At 39.0% G+C, this 17,039-nt stretch overlaps 1 protein-coding gene across 3 annotated transcripts in view; it reads left to right on the top strand.

The window, feature by feature from the left end:
• The window catches only part of Rcbtb1 (RCC1 and BTB domain containing protein 1), a 61,338-nt gene that overhangs the window by 15,410 nt on the left and 28,889 nt on the right, over positions 1-17,039 (top strand). For 2 of the 3 annotated variants that reach the window (XM_023717264.1, XM_004633096.2), the window contains exons 2-5: positions 1,157-1,222; positions 1,336-1,502; positions 2,105-2,255; positions 14,537-14,703. In XM_023717264.1, coding sequence (XP_023573032.1) covers positions 1,377-1,502; positions 2,105-2,255; positions 14,537-14,703 — 444 coding nt within the window. In that variant the 5' untranslated portion in view covers positions 1,157-1,222; positions 1,336-1,376. Of the gene's footprint in view, positions 1-1,156; positions 1,223-1,335; positions 1,503-2,104; positions 2,256-14,536; positions 14,704-17,039 lie in introns of those variants that run through there. The other variant, XM_023717265.1, reaches the window with a different exon arrangement.

Genomic DNA, 17,039 nt, shown 5'->3' with positions numbered 1-17,039 from the left:
TGTAGATACATATTCATTTATCCATACTGTCAGGATACTCAAATGTCGTTCAAGTAATCTGGCTGTACAGTGACAGAGAATAGTATATTTTGATGTGTTTACCCTCAGCGCATATATGGTATGAATCTTAGGACTTATAAGCAACTGCTCGCTTGCATCCTAGTTGCTCCTGCTGGAAAAAAAATCTCTCGGATATTGTGGGAACTGAGGCATTGCCTAAGCATGCTCAAGGTGCTCTTTACATGGGCTAAGGGGTGTTGAGCGCGGCTCTCTTGGCTACTTTTAGATACCTAAGAGGCTGGGAGGAAGGAACTTTTTGAAGTTCTAGTCCTCATCAGGAAACCCTGTTTTTATCCTATTTCAGTTGCCAGTGGTGAGAGCCAGAATGGAAGTTCACTTGGCATGATATGATTTTGTGCTATGTCGACCACTAGAATGCCTAGATATTTTTTTTAACCTTAGAAAAATTGGAACCTTGACCAGGATTCTTTATATAGAGCTCCGTAAACAGATCAAGTTTAGATTTTTGTGTGGAGATATATCCCTCTACTTGTAGGGTACCATTTGAGCTAATTGCAACTTGTGTGAACAGTGTAGTCATCTACTTACCACCAAGATTGAGGTGAACTGCCTTATCTTTATATGATAAATTTTGTAAATGGGAAATGAAATGTGATTAGAGAAATTAAAAACAGAACATATTTTCTTTTATGATTTCATGCAATAACTCTTAAGCAGCATTAACTGCTTAAAAGCCACTTAAGATTTTGCCCACCATAGGTTCTTCAGGGAACGTCACCATGCTGTCAGTATGGCTTCATATGACAGTTGTTTTCTACAAAGATGGGGTGTTTTGGGTATCCTGGGAGTAGAAGTAAGACAGTGGCAAGGTAAAGAGAGTGCTTCTGAATTTTAACATAATATTGCATACACATTCCTGTTTGAGAATTGACTATTTTTAACAAATTAATAACTTAGTTTTAATACCTGAGGGAAATATCCCCATGAGGAAAAATCCTGGTTATACCCAGGTTGCATATGTTTAGCATCTGCTGTCTGGTTATATAAAACATGTGGAACAGATAAATCAAATCTAACTAGTAAGTGGGCAGGACGAGTAAATGCGTGGTTCTAGCATATTGTGCTCTTGTTACAGGAAAAGGCTCAGGTTTGAAACTAGAGAAGGATTGCCGGGGAAAGTAAATCATCTACTTAACCAAAGGTAAGTCATTTATTCTGGAATTAGCTTTTAATTGAGAGGCCTTTCTTTTAAGTCAGTTTAATAGTTATTTAATTTTTATTTTTTATTGGGATCACTTTTATGTGTTCTGGCAGAGATGTCAGCTTTTTTATAGGAATTGCTTCAAGTCAAAGTCATGGTGGATGTAGGAAAATGGCCAATCTTTACTCTGCTCTCACCGCAAGAAATTGCATCTATTCGAAAAGCATGTGTCTTTGGCACCTCAGCCAATGAAGCGCTGTACGTCACTGACAATGATGAGGTAAGACTGCAAAATGGGGTTTAGTGTTATGGCTTCTTTTGGGGCTGTGCTTCAGAGCACGCAGTTTGAAGAATGACAAAAGCTGTGGGATAAAAAGAAACTGAAACTTAGGAAGGCTGTACCTTTGATAAAATTTTTCTTTCTTTAATTTCTTGATCTGATGCTCTTCTGCCATATAATGTAGACAAATAGTGTAAAACTTAAGTAATGTTAGCAGAGTTTGAATTTTTCTAAGCAACCATATCAGTCTCTTCTTACCTGCTGAGCTATCATATTGAATTTGAGTGTGCCTTAGAGAGAAAAGGAGGTGGATTTATGTTTGTTTGCTTGCTTGTTTGCTTTTTAATTTTTGATAGGGAGATTAAGCCCAAGGGACTCTACAATGACCTACATCCCAAACCCTTCTTAAATTTTTTTATCTTGAGGCAGGGTCTTCCTAAATCACTAAATTCCTGGGACTGGACTTGAAATTGTGACCTTCTGGTGGGATTACAATCCCAAGAATACTGGGATTACAGGTGTATACCATGGTGCATGGCTGAGAAACGAGCTTTCAGTATAACTGCAGGTCAGATAACTCAGATGAACTATTTGTTCTGTAGGTCTTTGTGTTTGGACTGAATTATAGTAACTGCCTAGGAACTGGAGATAACCAGAGTACACTTGTACCCAAGAAGCTAGAAGCCTTATGTGGAAAGAAGATTAAAAGCCTTAGTTATGGGAGTGGCCCCCATGTTCTTCTTAGCACTGAAGGTAAAAAAGAACAAATCTAACTTTTCAGTTTGCTGGTAATCAAACAGTTGAAGCTAAGCCAAGGGGGAGGTAGGACTATATTCAGTAATTAATTTTGGATTTTTTAATTTCTGAGGGAAATGCGAACCAGGTAAAAGTTAAATACTTAATGCTAACTCTGGAATAGCCACAAAGTGTCTTGCACATTGGGCAAACTTCTGCAGTTTCAAACTGCTTATGTAAAGTTGTAGAAAATTGCATGTGGCAAAGAATGTGGACTTTCCAGCTTGATTTCTCAATAAATTTGTAATTACTAGGCAATTGGGAGGATTTTCTTTTTTTTTTTTTTCAAAATTTTATTGATAAACAGCAATGAGACAGTTTCAAATCAAATCAGAAGTACAGATTCAACAAATAACACACTGCATATATTCTTCTTTGGGAGGATTTTCTTGATGCATTTTTATGAATACTTAATATTGGTTTGTTTCCTCTCCCCTCCCCTCCCCTCTCCCTTTTTCTCCCCTGACCCCTCTTCCCTTCCCTTCTTCCCTTCCCCCTCCTTCCCATCTCTCTTCCTCTCTCTCTGTCTCTTTCTCTCATTTTTGAAAGTTTGAGAAAATCTTAGTTTATCCTAGGCATTCATGTGAGGTCCCTACTGAAAGAATAGGGATGTGTGTGGATAGAGGATAGATTTGTGTCCTGTCTTCTCTGCTTCTAAGAACGCTAAAGGGGAAGAATAGACTTTTTACAGTAATTTATCTATGCTGTGGGCAACCAACCATCTTGAAAAGCTTGTTCCATGTTACCTAAGTCTTTGCTGTTGTGTTTTAGGGCATTATCTCTTGCACTCTTACCCAGAGGACTGCAGATTATATCCTTTCCCTTTTCAAATAGTTAGTTTTACTAGTTCTGCTGTCATCTAGTGTGAGCTAAGCATTTAAGGTTTTCTGAACACACACTGATTTTAACTCATCCTTATATACTGAGGCACATTTTTTGTAGTTACTGGTATTTTCAAAGTGGTGACCTTAGGAAAGTATAACTTGCTTTTTGGTTTTTAGAATTTAGATCCTACCACTTTAATTATCTTAAGTGTTACATTTATGATATAAAAACATTTGTGGGCATATTTTTTCTTTTTGTGTTTAATTCAGTTTTGAGTCTCATAATATATTTTGCATAGTACACATTAAATAGGCTGTATGTTGTGTGCCTTATATATGCATAATATATATTCATGTGTTTTATATGAACAGCCTAATAGTTTTAAAAATAACACTTTAAGCCATCAAATGGTATTAGCTTTTTAGTGAAAGTCAGAATTGCTCTATCCCCAGCCCTCCTCTCTCCTAGTAATTACTCTTTAGAAGGAACCACTTTTTGTTTGTTTGTTTTGTTTTTGAGACAGGATCTCCATAGGCTTGCCATGAACTCCTGGTGTATCCCGGGCTGGCCTTGAACTCATTGTGTAGCCCAGCCTGGCTTTGAACTTACAGTAACTCCCCTGCCTTAACCTCCCAAGAGCTGGGATTATCAGCAAGTGACACTATGCTAGTTTAGGAAGAACCACTTTTAACACTTCCAGATGTTTCTTTTGGAATTTAATTTTATATTTTGAAAATAATATACTTCTATTTCTGTTTCTGAATTTCCAACTTTAATTATTATCTTTTGAAGAGTTAAGATATATCATGCACAGGTACAAATTCCCTATGATGAATGTTACCATTATATCAAAAATTTACCAATAAAAAATAGTTATAAAAAAAGATGCTATCTTTTGATTTTTTATAATGATACAGAACTTAACTCTCCTCTATCTCTTCTCCTTTTGATATACTGATATTACCATTTTAGCTAAGTCTGTATTTATATCATTATTAGTTATTATTAGTATAAGGATTATTTATAACAGCCATCTCATATACAACTATTTGTTTTCCTGAGGTTCATCTTTACTTTAGGTTTTCATTAACTTGTTTTTGTACACATCTGCCATTAAAGTGTGTCCACACTTTTAAAACTGCTTTTTAATTTTTGCTAAATTTAGTTGTATTTATTTCATTAAACAAATAGAAAAATCATATATTGAAAGTAGACAGTGCCATCTGTTGCTGTTTATATTGTGAAATTACCATATTCTTCCTTAGTAACATTTGTATCACCTAGCACAATTACCTTTTGTGTGATGTCTTAGTTACTTTTCTCCTTGCTGAAACAAATATACCCAACACCCAAAGTTACAAGAGGAATGTTTATTTACCTCACAATCTACACATGGCAGAGAAGCAAAGGTTCATGGTGGCAGAAGACAGCAGAAGCAGTGAGAGAGAGGCAGGCAGGCAGGCAGGCACAGAAGCCTTGCCCGCTCTTCTACAGAAGAACAAAGTGCAGTCCTGTTGCCTTGTGGTAGCCTGGGCTGGTCACTTGGTAGACCTACTCGGCACCATCACGCCCAGATCTTCTGTTCAGCAGCAGCCTCTGAGTCCCTTCACTTTGTCCTTTCTGGTTCCTTGTTTTTATTTATTTTATTTTATTTTTTTGAGACAGGATCTTCCTGTATAATTCAGGCTGCCCCTGAATTCACTGCATAGCATAGCACAGGCTGGCCTTGAAGTTGTGACAGTCCTCCTACCTCAGCCTCCCAAGTGCTGGGATTGCAGGCATGCACCACCATGCCTGGCTTGGTTCCTGTATTTTTGTATTTTAATGACATCCTGCTTGGATCACACCCTCATTTGGGTGAAACATATCTTTTAGTAGTTTCCCAAGAGAGGGACGTGAGAGTAATCCTGGAGACTTTCCTAAATGTCTTTATTCTTCCCTTGCTAATGTCTGTCAGTGTTTGACTGGGCATAGAATTATAAGGTGAGAATCCTGTTTTTTCAAAATTTTGAAATTTTGGTACATTTCTAAGTTTCAGAGTTGCTGTTAAGAGTCTGGTGCTTTTCTTGAGTTTTGCTGTTCTGTGTGTGCCTGTTTTTTTCCTCTAATTTTTTTTCAGTATTCTAAGTGTTGTAAAATACTGATGAGTATATTCAGGTATTTTATAATTTATAACTTGTTTTGTTTTATAATCTATTAGTCATCCCATAAACCCTTCAATCTGGTTATCCCTTCATTTCTAGAAATGTTTTTGTAACATTTTATGGATAATTTGACATGTTTTCTGTGTGCGCCGTTTGAAATTTTTAGAAGAAAATTAGAGATTCTAGCCTGATTTTCCTAATTTTATTTATTTATTTTGTATTTTCCTTCATGTCTGTGTTTTGGGGTATTTCTTCAACTTAGTCTTAAAACCCTCATACCAAATTCTAACAGTTATAATGTTCTATTTCCAAGTGCTCTCTTGTATTCCCTAAATGATCCTTTTTAGAGCTTCCTGGTAGTGTTTCATGAATCAGTATCTTTTCTAGGAGGCTGTTTGTAATTATAGGTTATTCATTATTTTTAAAGGAGAAAATTTTGTTTTGGCTCACAATTTGCAGTGCTTCAGACCATTATCTTGGCTGGCCCCAAGGCAGGGCATCATGGCAGAGGAAAAACAGCTCATGGCATAGCTGCAGGAAGCAGAAAAAGAGATCAGGGGAGCTGCAAGGGAGGTATACCCTCTGAGGCCACTCCCCCAGTAACCCGTACCTCAGAGTAGGATTTAGCTCCCCACAGCACATTTAGCTGTAGACTCATCAGTGGACTGAACATCAGTGGAGTATCACACCCCATGATCCAGTCACCCCCCAAAAGCCCTGCCATAAACCAAAACATTTTGCTCCATGTTTCTTTTTTATGTAAATTGTATTTAGTCCATCTCTTTTTTAAGGGGGGTGTGTGTGTGTGTGTGTGTGTGTGCAGGGTCTCACTATGTAGCTAGGACTTGGAGAGATTCTCCTATTTCTGCCTCCCTAGTGCTGGCACTGTGCCTGGACTCCATCTCTGGCTCAGTGTCTTGGGGGTGGGGCTGGCACAGCATGCAGTGCCAGGGATCGAACCCTGGCCTCTGTGCTTACCTAAGCAAGTGCTTAGTCCACCGAGCTATATCCTCAGCCCTTAGTCCATCTCTTAAGAGTTGCCAAAGTTCTCTCAGTTTCAGCATTGTTTAAAAGTCCACGTCCAGAGTCTCCTCTGAGCTTTAAGTAAGTCAAACTCTTTGCTGTGAACTCCTATAAAAAATGAATAAAAAGCTGGTGATGATGGTGAATGCCTGTAATTCCAGCACTGGGAGACTGAGGCAAGAGGACCACAATGAGTTGGAGGCCAGCCTTGACTACATAGTGAGTTCAAGCTATTTTATTGCAAGACAAGGTCATGAATATGCATGTCACTATTGAAAAATGCTTTTCTGTTTTTTTTTTTTTTTGGGGGGGGCGGAACCAGGGATTGAACTCAGGCCCTTGCGCTTGCCAGGGAAACACTTATTCCACTGAGCCATCGCCCCAGCCCTGAAAGATGCTTTTCTCTTTTGGAAAGATACCTAAAGGGGAACAGCTGGGTTAAATGGAATACCTAGTTTTAGTTTTTTGAGAAAATTCTGTAGATTTCTGTGGCGGTTGTCCCAGTTTACACTATGACCAGCAAGAGAAGGGCTTCTTCCCCTCAGCCCCAGTCTCTCCAGCATTTGTTATTGGTTGATTTCTTGCTCATATGTATTCTTTCTGGAGATGGAATCTTAGTGGGGGTTTTTTGTACCAGGGCTCAAACTCAGAACCTTGTGCTTGCATGCAGGCACTTATGCCACTGAGCTCTCTTCGTAGCTCTTAGTGTTGTTTTATTTCATTAATCAATTAATTTCTGTGCTGAAGATTGAACTCAATCTTAGTGTTGTTTTAATTTGCATTTTTTGAATGACCAGAGAAGGACATCTTTACTCTTATCTCACCAAGCAATTTAAATTAGCTCACTGTTCAGCCATGTGAATGAAAAGCACTTGGGCTGTTATCGTAAGTGTCTTGGTTTATTTATGAGGCAAATTAAATAGAACATATACCTAAAAGTTAACACACAGAAATACACACATTAACCTAATCATAGATAATCCTTATGTTACCAAAACTTAAGGTTACTTACCTGTGATCCTCATGTAAGCCTGGAGCCAACAGCTTCCATCTTCTAATGTTTTAAGTGAGTTTGGCTACCCCCCAAAACCTGTACAACCAGGTTTTTTATGGAATGCCCTGACAGAGCCACATTGATGAAGACAAAAATAAAAATGAAATTGATGTGAGCTCAGAAAGACTTTAATGAACTTTAACCAGGTATTAAAACAGATTAACAGGCAGATGAACAGACAAGGAAACATGCAGAACACATAAAACAATTATATTTAATTGGACTGTACTCTTAGATATATTGTCCATATTGAATTATTATAATTTTTAATAGTTTTAGGCTTATAACTATAAATAGACTAGTCAGAACTCTTCCTCCAGGGCATCATATCACTTTTTAAGTAAACCATAACAGAGGTCTTTTGTAACAAGTTACACCAATAAAAGAAAGAGGAAAAGGCAACACTGTCAGAACTTGGAGTCGACAAGTAGACTGTAGAAGGGTCTAGAAATGTACGTGAGTCAGACCTCCATTAAGAGATCAGAGTCCCTGATTAGGAACACTGAAGCCGTGTTGAAGCCAGGCGTGCTTGTTTCTTTAAGATATTATTTGGGTCCCTTTGTTTTTAAAGCCAGGCTTTATTGTATGGAAAAGTGAGACATTTCTTTTTTAGTTTGAGAATCAAATCTAGACCAGTTCTTAAGAATATAGCCCAGGGGAGTGGGACATCAACCCAAAAGGCATCCCTTAGGGTGACAGACCTCCTGTCTCAGGGGGATACCTGAGATGTGTGTCTCTTCTGGGGCATCCCCCAGCAGAGGGGATCTTTAGCTGGTGAAAGGGAAGACAAAGCTTCCCACTGGGGCCAACTGGGGCCTGGGGGTGGGGTGGTGGAGTATGTGTGGCATAGTCTGATTGATGAGGTTGGAGCAGATGAGGGAGCAAGAAATAGTTGTGAGACAAACACTGAAGAGGGAAGGGGGAGCCTGTCACCTTGAAGAGATGGGAAACTTGGCTACTCTTGAGTCTTCTGGTTCAGGATATTTGGCTGAGAGAGAGTGTGAGATTAGAAGCCAACAGCCAGAGGGAAGGGCTCAGTAGAGGGAGGCAGTAAAGCAGGTAAGGGCAAGTCCTCACATAGGTATACGTTGGCCCTGGACAAACTGTTGCTTCCAGCTGCGCTGTGCTCTGAGAGTGAGCGTGGTCCACAGGAGAGAGGGCACTGCCTCTCGCAGCCTACAACCCCAGGATAACCCAGGAAAGCATCTTTAGGAGCCATCTGGGAACTCTGCAGCAATCCCTGCCCAGGATTCCTGTGCACTATGAGGTCATCAAAAGCAGGGAAAGCTTAAGACATAGTCAAGCCAAGGGCAGCCTAGGGAGACAACAGGTCACAAGGGATCCTGCATTCAGTTCTTGTACAGGCCTCAGACAGAAAACAGGAGAGCAAAACAAAGCCTGGACTTGAGTAAACAGTGTTTTGCATTGGTTCATTATCAGCAACACTGCGACAGTGACTCCAGAAATTAAGATTTAGGGATGAATGTTTGGAGTGTTTGGGAGCTGCACAATCATCTGTTTTTCTGTAAACCTAAAACCTTTATTCCTCATGTAATGGCCTACCTGTTTAATGACTATTTGGACTTAAGATCTGTTGCTCGGACTTAACGACCTTTTTCTAAATACAGTTCTATACATCTTATTTATAGAGCCTAAAATTACAATACTGTACTATACAGTGCAATCAAGAAAATTACAATGCTGTGTGAACAAGGTGTACTGTACCAAAAAAGAGGCTCTATAAACAAGAATTACTGGGAAAAAAAGACAGGTTGTAAGTTTGGACAGTTATATAGGTGAGTTATTAAACAAGGAATACCTGCAGTGGTACAGTAGGTTTGTCTTCATCAAGTGCAATCCTAGTTAACAAAAGCATACTATAAATGGAGAAAAAGAGGAAAAACCAAGTATTTCCCATTTCTTCCCTACTGTCAACCTAGGGGGGACCTCCAAATCCAAAACAGTTATCATTTGTACAAATGATGCCTGTTGTTTCACAGAGTTGAAGATAAAATTGTGGACAAAAAGGAGGTTAAAGGGGTAGTGTTTATTGGAAATATAAGAATAAAAAGTAGCTCCTAATGGGTTTCCAGGAGAGGTCTCCAAAGTAGAGCTCAGGGTGCTTTCTTTGTCTTGGTCTTCTTTAGCTCAACAAAGAGCAGAACTTACTTAGTTGCCCAGTGATCATCTATCACTACACTTAGAATAACCAGTTGGGGTTTAGGCTTTGTAATGGAGAGTAGTTATTATTTATTATTTATTCAGGTCTTATTCAGCTGGTGGAGTTCAAAGGAAACTGAGTTCAAAGGAAACTGAGTTCAAAGGACACTGGTTACTCTGTATTTTAAAGAGCTAGCCTGGCGTAGGGAGCAGTTGATAATTAACAGCATATTTTAGGAAGCTATTTGTTCCATTTTGTGGTGTTTCTTCAGTTTGGGTCTTGCTATTGTAGTTCAGCCAGGCCTTGAACCTACGTTTAGCCTATGTTAGCCCTGAACTCATGGCTGTTCTCCTGCCTCAGCCTCCCTAAAGCTGGGATTACAGGTGTGTACTCCCATACCTGGCTGGGTTTTTAATCTTTTTCCTGTGATTGCTTTTGCATTTCTTAATTAATGGCTTGAATTAGCTATTAACTCTGTGTATGTGCTATTTTTTTGTAACCAGCTGACTATCTTGGGCCATATACCTTATTGTCTATTTATAAGCCTATTAAGTAAATTATATTTCATAATGGCAGACAGGAAGCAATAATTATAGATTAGTTTAATGTTATTTTTATTCTCTACATTGCTTTTTTTTCCCCCTCCTTCCACCAAATTTCTTGTTTATCTTTGTTTTGGTCTCTAGCTTTCATATTCTAACTTTAAGTCTGGTAGTCAGCTCTTGACTGTCTGTCCTTAAGTATGGTCAAAGTGCTGGTCCGTGTATTTAAACTGAACTTCATTGTGGAGAACTAGCAGTTTCCTGAGGGATACTCCCAGAATCAGGATGTGGCTATCTGTACAGCAGAATCCTCTAGCTTCCTACCTTGGCAATAAAAGGGTTTTATCCCAACTTCCTAGGCATGGATACTACCATCTTTGTGTCTAGTTCCTGAACTTTAAATGCAACATTTACTGCTGCCTCTCATTGCTGGCTCCACAGCCTCTCTTTGGACTCCCTTGAGTCTAGAACCTTTTGATTTGTTGTTGTTGTTGTTGTTGTTGTTGTTGTTGTTGTTGTGAATGTAGGGGAAGGGAAGGAAGGCTTGGGAAGAATAGGGGTTTGGTGCAGTTATAACAAGAAATTCACAGCAAGTACATGCTATAAGTCTTCTGTTGTGGCAAGTACATGCTCTAGCTCACTGTGTTGTGGCTTGTGTGTAGATGGCCTCCGACGCCTCATGTGGTCATAGGTGGGGCTTTTTCAGATCCAGATCATGACTGGATCTAGAGTGTGTGATGCTGGGATTGATTCATGGTATAATGCTGGGCTCAAGGGCACTGAGGTTAAGGGTGTGAGTGCTATCTGCTCTAAGAAGTTTGGATAAACTCAGTGGGTCAGAACAGATTAGGAGAGGTTGCTTGACCTTGTAGGGAGAGGATGAGATTTGGGGTCACACTGCTCGTATTTTTTGTTGTACCTTGACTTTTATGATCAGTGGTCCTTTGGTCTTTCCGGGGTACCAGGACTGGCATTGGCTTCTCTATTTGCAGATGTAGGTGTCATTATTTTTTCTGATCTGCTCTTAGTTCCCATGTCCATCTGCTTTTTCTCCTACCAAGTTTTGTTGACAATTTTTTTTTCCTGGTCCTTGAGTGTCTAAACCTTTTTTTCCCTTTTCTCATTTCAGTAAGAGTTGAGGAAGGAGTATATCTTAGTTACTTCTTTCTCATTGCTGAGACAAAATACCAAACAAATACAGTTAAAGGGAGAAAGGGTTTATTTAGTTCACAGTTTGTAGAGATTTCCGTCCATAATCAGCTTTCTCTCAGGCAGGGTGGCATGGCAGAGGGGCATTGCAGGGGAGAACCAGTTCATGGCAAGCAGAAGACAGCAAAAGCAAGTAAGCAAGGGACCTTGACATTTTATTCCTTTCTGTCCCTTTTATTTTATCCAGATTACTTACACCCTTAATCCTAGTGCCCTTGATCCTAGCATTGCACCATGAATCACTTCTAGCATCACAAAAATATACATTTATTTCTCCAAGATTCACTGACTTATGCATTATTTTCTGAAGGATGTTTCAGGAATATTTTGATTGAATTGAACATCTAGTCCCCCTGGTGACTACTTTGAAGTTGAATATTCGTTTGATATTACTTTATTACAGGCTTTGGACTTATGGAATTCTCTTTGTCCTCTGAAGCAGTATTAAAGTAGGTTATTCATAAAATTGTTTCTGGCTACTTCTCCAACTTCATGTCCAGTCTCTGAAGACACATCTACGTTTCCTTAATGGTTAGAAATCCACGAGTACCTCTTTGCCTCTCTCCATGTTTTCCTTCCCCTTCTCCCCTACCCTGTTGTTAATCCCTTAGATACTTTTTCTGTTAAGTCTCAAGTAATCTTGAAATTTAGTCCTGGGACTATTGGAGACAGTGTGCCAGGAAAGGACTGGGGAAGTGGATGCCCCTATCTGGTTAGACCATTGTTTTTGAGTCCTTGCCCAGGATTTGGGATTAAGAATCAGCTCATTGTGAAGGTAACCTTTCCTCTTTTCCAAGGAAAACAGACATGTACAGAACGATTTCCAAGTGCCACCTGGGTGTCAGACATTCTTCTCACCCTTGTCTTATAACAGCAGTCCTGCCTCTTCTTACCAGGATCCATTCTGTCACCTGGAATGGCTGCCCCTTTCAGTATCTAAAGGGTTTGTTGTAGTTGTAATCACCTTAGCACCAAGTGGCTGACTTTTCTCTTTGAGGGAGGTCCTGTGTTGGTTGAGCTTTCAGCATCAGTCCCTGTCCTTGGCATACTTGACTTGGACAAGTAGTAGCTAGATTAGCCACAGTGAATAGGAGCCAGTTTTGTGTGTTGAGATGTCATTTATATTTTTCTTTCCCCTCTTCCTTTTTTCTCTTTTTTTCTCCTGGAGCTGGGGATCCAATTGAGAGCCTTGTGCCCATTAAGCAAGTGCTCTAACACTGAGCTATGCCTTCGATCCCTGCATTTTTCTTCTTCAGAGTGAGGTTGAACATCTCATATGGTTAAAAGTCATTATATGTCCATCTCTGAACTTTGAGTTCAGAGTTTCTATAAGTTTTAGTCCTTTCTGTATTTTACACTGTTCTTTTTATATGGGATATAAATTACATATATTTTCCCAGTATTTAAATTTTTTTCTTTGGTATTGTTCCTCATGTAATTTTGTTGTAAAAGAACTAGCTTTTGTAAGGCTTAAAATTTGGTAGGTTTAGCTATTTTCTTATTTTTTTTTAATAGGGATGGTCAAGCACCAGAAAGTAATTTGAAGAACTTTAGTACTGTTGAAGTTTACAAATTTATATAGGAAAAAATTTGTATCTTTGTAATACACATTTTTCCTGTCCAAGGCTATGGCATTTTGTTTGTTTGTTTTGTTTTGTTTCTTCATAAGATAAAGCATTTGTAGGCTTAGACATTGATTTCACCTGCTGTCACTAACTTTCCCATATTATCATGGATAATCTTCTTAGGTTTTATACTCCCTCTCTTTCAGTGTTGAGTCTCATCCTTTTTAGGACAAAATTCCCTGTTATGTTTTTGTCAGCATTTCTTTGGTGGGAGACACTTCTCCCAGGACATATTAGAAGCTCTGTAGGTTGGCTTCATACCCTCTGGAGAATGTTAAGTTTGTGTAGGCTGCTGTCATTCTAGGTAGAAAATTAGAAACTTGGTTGAGTATCAGTACTTTTCCCCTGGTTATTTTGGGAATATCGTCAGCCAGCAGCTTAACCAGAGCTCTGGATTTCTGCTGTTGCTTTTGAATATTGTTAACCACCAGATCTAGGTTGACCTTAAGAAGTCAAAATACTGTGGAAAAGGGAAGAACATACCACTTGGGGAGACCTGCCCTTGATAGGCAGGCTGTGGGAGGAAATACATGAAAGAGTACTTAAGTGGGACACAAATCAGTTACCTCTGTCACAATCCTGGAAAGATAAAATTATTTAAATAATGTAGACATGAGAGCTTCCTGATTGGGAGCACGTGGAAGTCTTGGGAAGGTGGCTTTGTAGAAGCTACATTTCCCGGCCTCATTCTTGCTCTGTGAGGCTTTTCTGTTTGATTGAGTTGTCTCTGTGTTTCTTCTTCTTTTTTTTTTTTTTTTTTTCTCTTTCAGTATTGGTGCTTGAACCCGTGTCTTTGTATTGAGCTCTATTCCTAGTGCTTTTGAGACTGGGTCTTGCTAAGTCCTTAAGTTGCCTACATTAAGCTTGAACCTTTGGTCCTTCTGCCTCAGCCTCCCAGTGTGGGTATCTGCATGTGCCACTAGAATTGTCTCTTTTGTAATACACTGATTATACTTTCTGAAGATAACCACCATGTTAGTGAATATTCCACCTAATGATGCTAGTGGTCTAATCATCCCCAGCCTTTGATCTTCCTGAGAGCATATATATATCAAGAAGTAAAGACAAGCCATTGTTCTTGTCCCTGGTTTAAGTTCCTGACACAGAATAAAAGAGCATAATAAAATAGTTGCTTTTTTCACTCCTTCAAAAAGTTCTCAGCTAAATCTTACATCAGTGAAATAGTCTCTTTGAGAAGCTTTGTGGGTTTTGTTTTCTTTCAGTGTAGCTCTTTCCTTCTGTACGTTGTGAGTGTTAAATACCTTCTCCAGGGTTCCCTGATTTTTGAAAAAGTTCTGTTACCATAAGTTATTGAGCTTTCCTGTGACTTTTGCCTTTTGCTTGGTACCTGATAATAGAAGCTTCTGTGATAAAGTATTTCGCAAATCCAATGTTTAGATACATAAACTTAGACTTCTGACCGCAAAGCTGATCTTCTATGTGGTACTGAGTCCTTCATGAAAGATTTTACTTCTGTCCATCCTGTTTATTATTTCTTCTTGTCTCCTCTGCTTCCCCCACTGGTTATTAACTTTATGAAGAGAAAGGAGGCAGTGTGAGAGACAAGAGGTAATAAGTTCTACAACATCTGAAAAGAAACAGTAGTACTTGCAGTTTTCTCGTGGAGCTGATTCCATGCTCGCACTTTGTGTTTAGATGGCGTGGTCTATGCCTGGGGCCACAATGGATACAGTCAGCTGGGCAATGGGACGACCAACCAAGGCATTGCCCCAATCCAAGTGTGCACCAATCTCTTGATCAAGCAGGTTGTTGAAGTGGCATGTGGCTCACATCATTCAATGGCTCTGGCAGCTGATGGCGAGGTAAGTGTGCTACATTAGTCTTCCTTAAAATGTTGTGGTAAAAGGCACATGAAATTTATTGTCTTAACCTTTTATATTTATATAATTTTTGCAATGCTGAGGATCAAACCCACGACCTGGCACATGCCAGACAAGCACTCTACTTCTGAGCTATACTCTAAGCCCCCATTTTTTTTTTTAATGCAGTTAAATTTGGGCAGCATAATGAATAAAACAACATTGCTGTGCAGGTGTATAAAATGTCACACATGTAGTTGCATTCTCTTAATGAATAGAATGATTTGTTCTAATGGTGTTTGTAAATAGGATCTCAAATCTGCATCTTGTACAGCAATTAACCACTAAGAAGAATATATGCAGTGTGTTATTTGTTGAATCTGTACTTCCAATTTGATTTGAAACTGTCTCATTGCTATCTGTTTATCAATAAAATTTTGAAAAAAAAATGTCACACATGACACTGGGTGTGGTGACAACAATGTGGTGCCTCAGTTTCCCTCTCTGTGTGAGGAGAACAAGCCCTACAGTCCCAGCTGCTGTTGCTGTCACTGTCCCTGTCCCTGTTATCCCTGTCTGAGCTCTGTGCACTAGCCCCAGGCAGCTCAGTCAGTATAGTTTCCACGTACCTGATGGTGTCACTAAGGCTCACACCTGTGAGGTCTCCTGCCTCTGCATCCTTGGTCCTCTGCTGACTGCTGTCCCCATGCCCCACCCCCTCTGGGACAGCTAAAGTCCCAACCAGTGCCCCCTCAGCACTCTTAATCTCACAGTTAAATGACATTAAATATTTCCACATTGTTATGCAATTACAGCCACCACCCATGCACAGAACTGTATTCTTTCTGAAGAACTGAAACTATATCTGTCAAGCGTTAACTTCCAACATTCCTCTCTCTAAGCTCCCGGCAACCATTCGTTTTGTTTTGTTCTTCTATTTGTACATATTTGCCATATATAATGATCACATTAGTCACAGGGAATTTGTAATATATCTTATTTTTCCCCCATGCCCCTCTTGTTTCTTTAACCCTTCATTCTCTCACCATTTACCAAAGCTTTGTTTCCCTTTTTCTTTCCATTGACTTCTGATCATTCTAATATTCTGTTGGTTTTTTAAAATTATTTTTTTGAGAAAGAGTTTCACTATGCAATTCAGGCTGATCTTGAATTCACTTTACAACTCAGGCTGGTCTTGAATTTGCAGCAATACTCCTGCCTTTGCTTCCTGAGTGCTGGGATTATAGATGTGAACCACTATGTCCAGCCCTAGTCCATTTCTTAATTATTTAAGATTATACTCCCCATTATGACATAAAAGGCAGTAACATTTTAAGGGAACTTCAAATATTTGAGAAGTACTTAAGAATGATTGTTGAGCTGGGCCGGGGAGATGGCTCAGGGAATAAGCGCTTCCCTGGCAAGTGCAAGGGCCTGAGTTCAATCCCTGGTTCTGCAAAAAAAAAAGAATGATTGTTGAAAGTAGACAGATTGGCTGCCCATTTGTGCAACTGGCTGGATTTATAGCCAGCTTGTAACCTAACCTGCCTCATGTGCTACTTTGGATAATTGTGCTAAATATTTGTGTTGTAAAACTAGATATTCTTGGGAAAACACTTTGAGAAATTGTTATGTTACTTCTTTTGTACCTGTGAAAGGAATCTTTCATGTGGGTTTCATAGTCATAACACACACCCTTTGAAGACATTAGTAGAGGTTGGACTTCTGTTGCCTTGAGCAGCATCACACACATGAACTCAGAGAGTGTTGACAGAAGAGACAATGAATTATGGAACCCAAACAGGCTGTATGAGGACTATTTCCTGAAGGCGAGTGAAAGAGAGTGGAAATGAAGTCTTCAAAATTCTGTCAGTGATGGAAGAAGTTATGTAGTCTACTGCCAACACCCCCTTTCCTAACTCCTTCTCTCTAGTCATGTTTGTTTAATAGTCAGTGGAAATTAACTGTGTAATTAAATTATAGTGGTTTTTCTAATTTATTCTCCATCTTTGTTGCTAGATTTTTTTATTTAAAAAATTGTTTGGTTGCTAGTTTTAAGAGATAATTATGTTTCTCTGCACTAAAAAAATGTAGTTTTCATTTTTTTATATTTTAATAATTTTATTGAGAAAGAAGTAGCAATAAGAGTTTCAAAACAGGTTAGTAGTACAGTTACAATAATTAATACATTGTATATTGTTGTCTTTGTAGTAGTTGTTCCTAGTACAAGATGCAGCCATGATATCTTGTTTAAACACTGTTAGTTCAAAACCTTCTCATTGAACTAAGAGAAAGTAGGTATATATTTATGCTATTTTGTGTGTATATATAATATATAT

The sequence above is a fragment of the Octodon degus genome, unplaced genomic scaffold, assembly GCF_000260255.1.
Source record: "Octodon degus isolate 3935 unplaced genomic scaffold, OctDeg1.0 scaffold00051, whole genome shotgun sequence".
Lineage (NCBI taxonomy): Eukaryota > Metazoa > Chordata > Mammalia > Rodentia > Octodontidae > Octodon > Octodon degus.
Note: the sequence above shows the minus strand (reverse complement) of the source record. Positions and strands in the feature narration are given on the sequence as shown.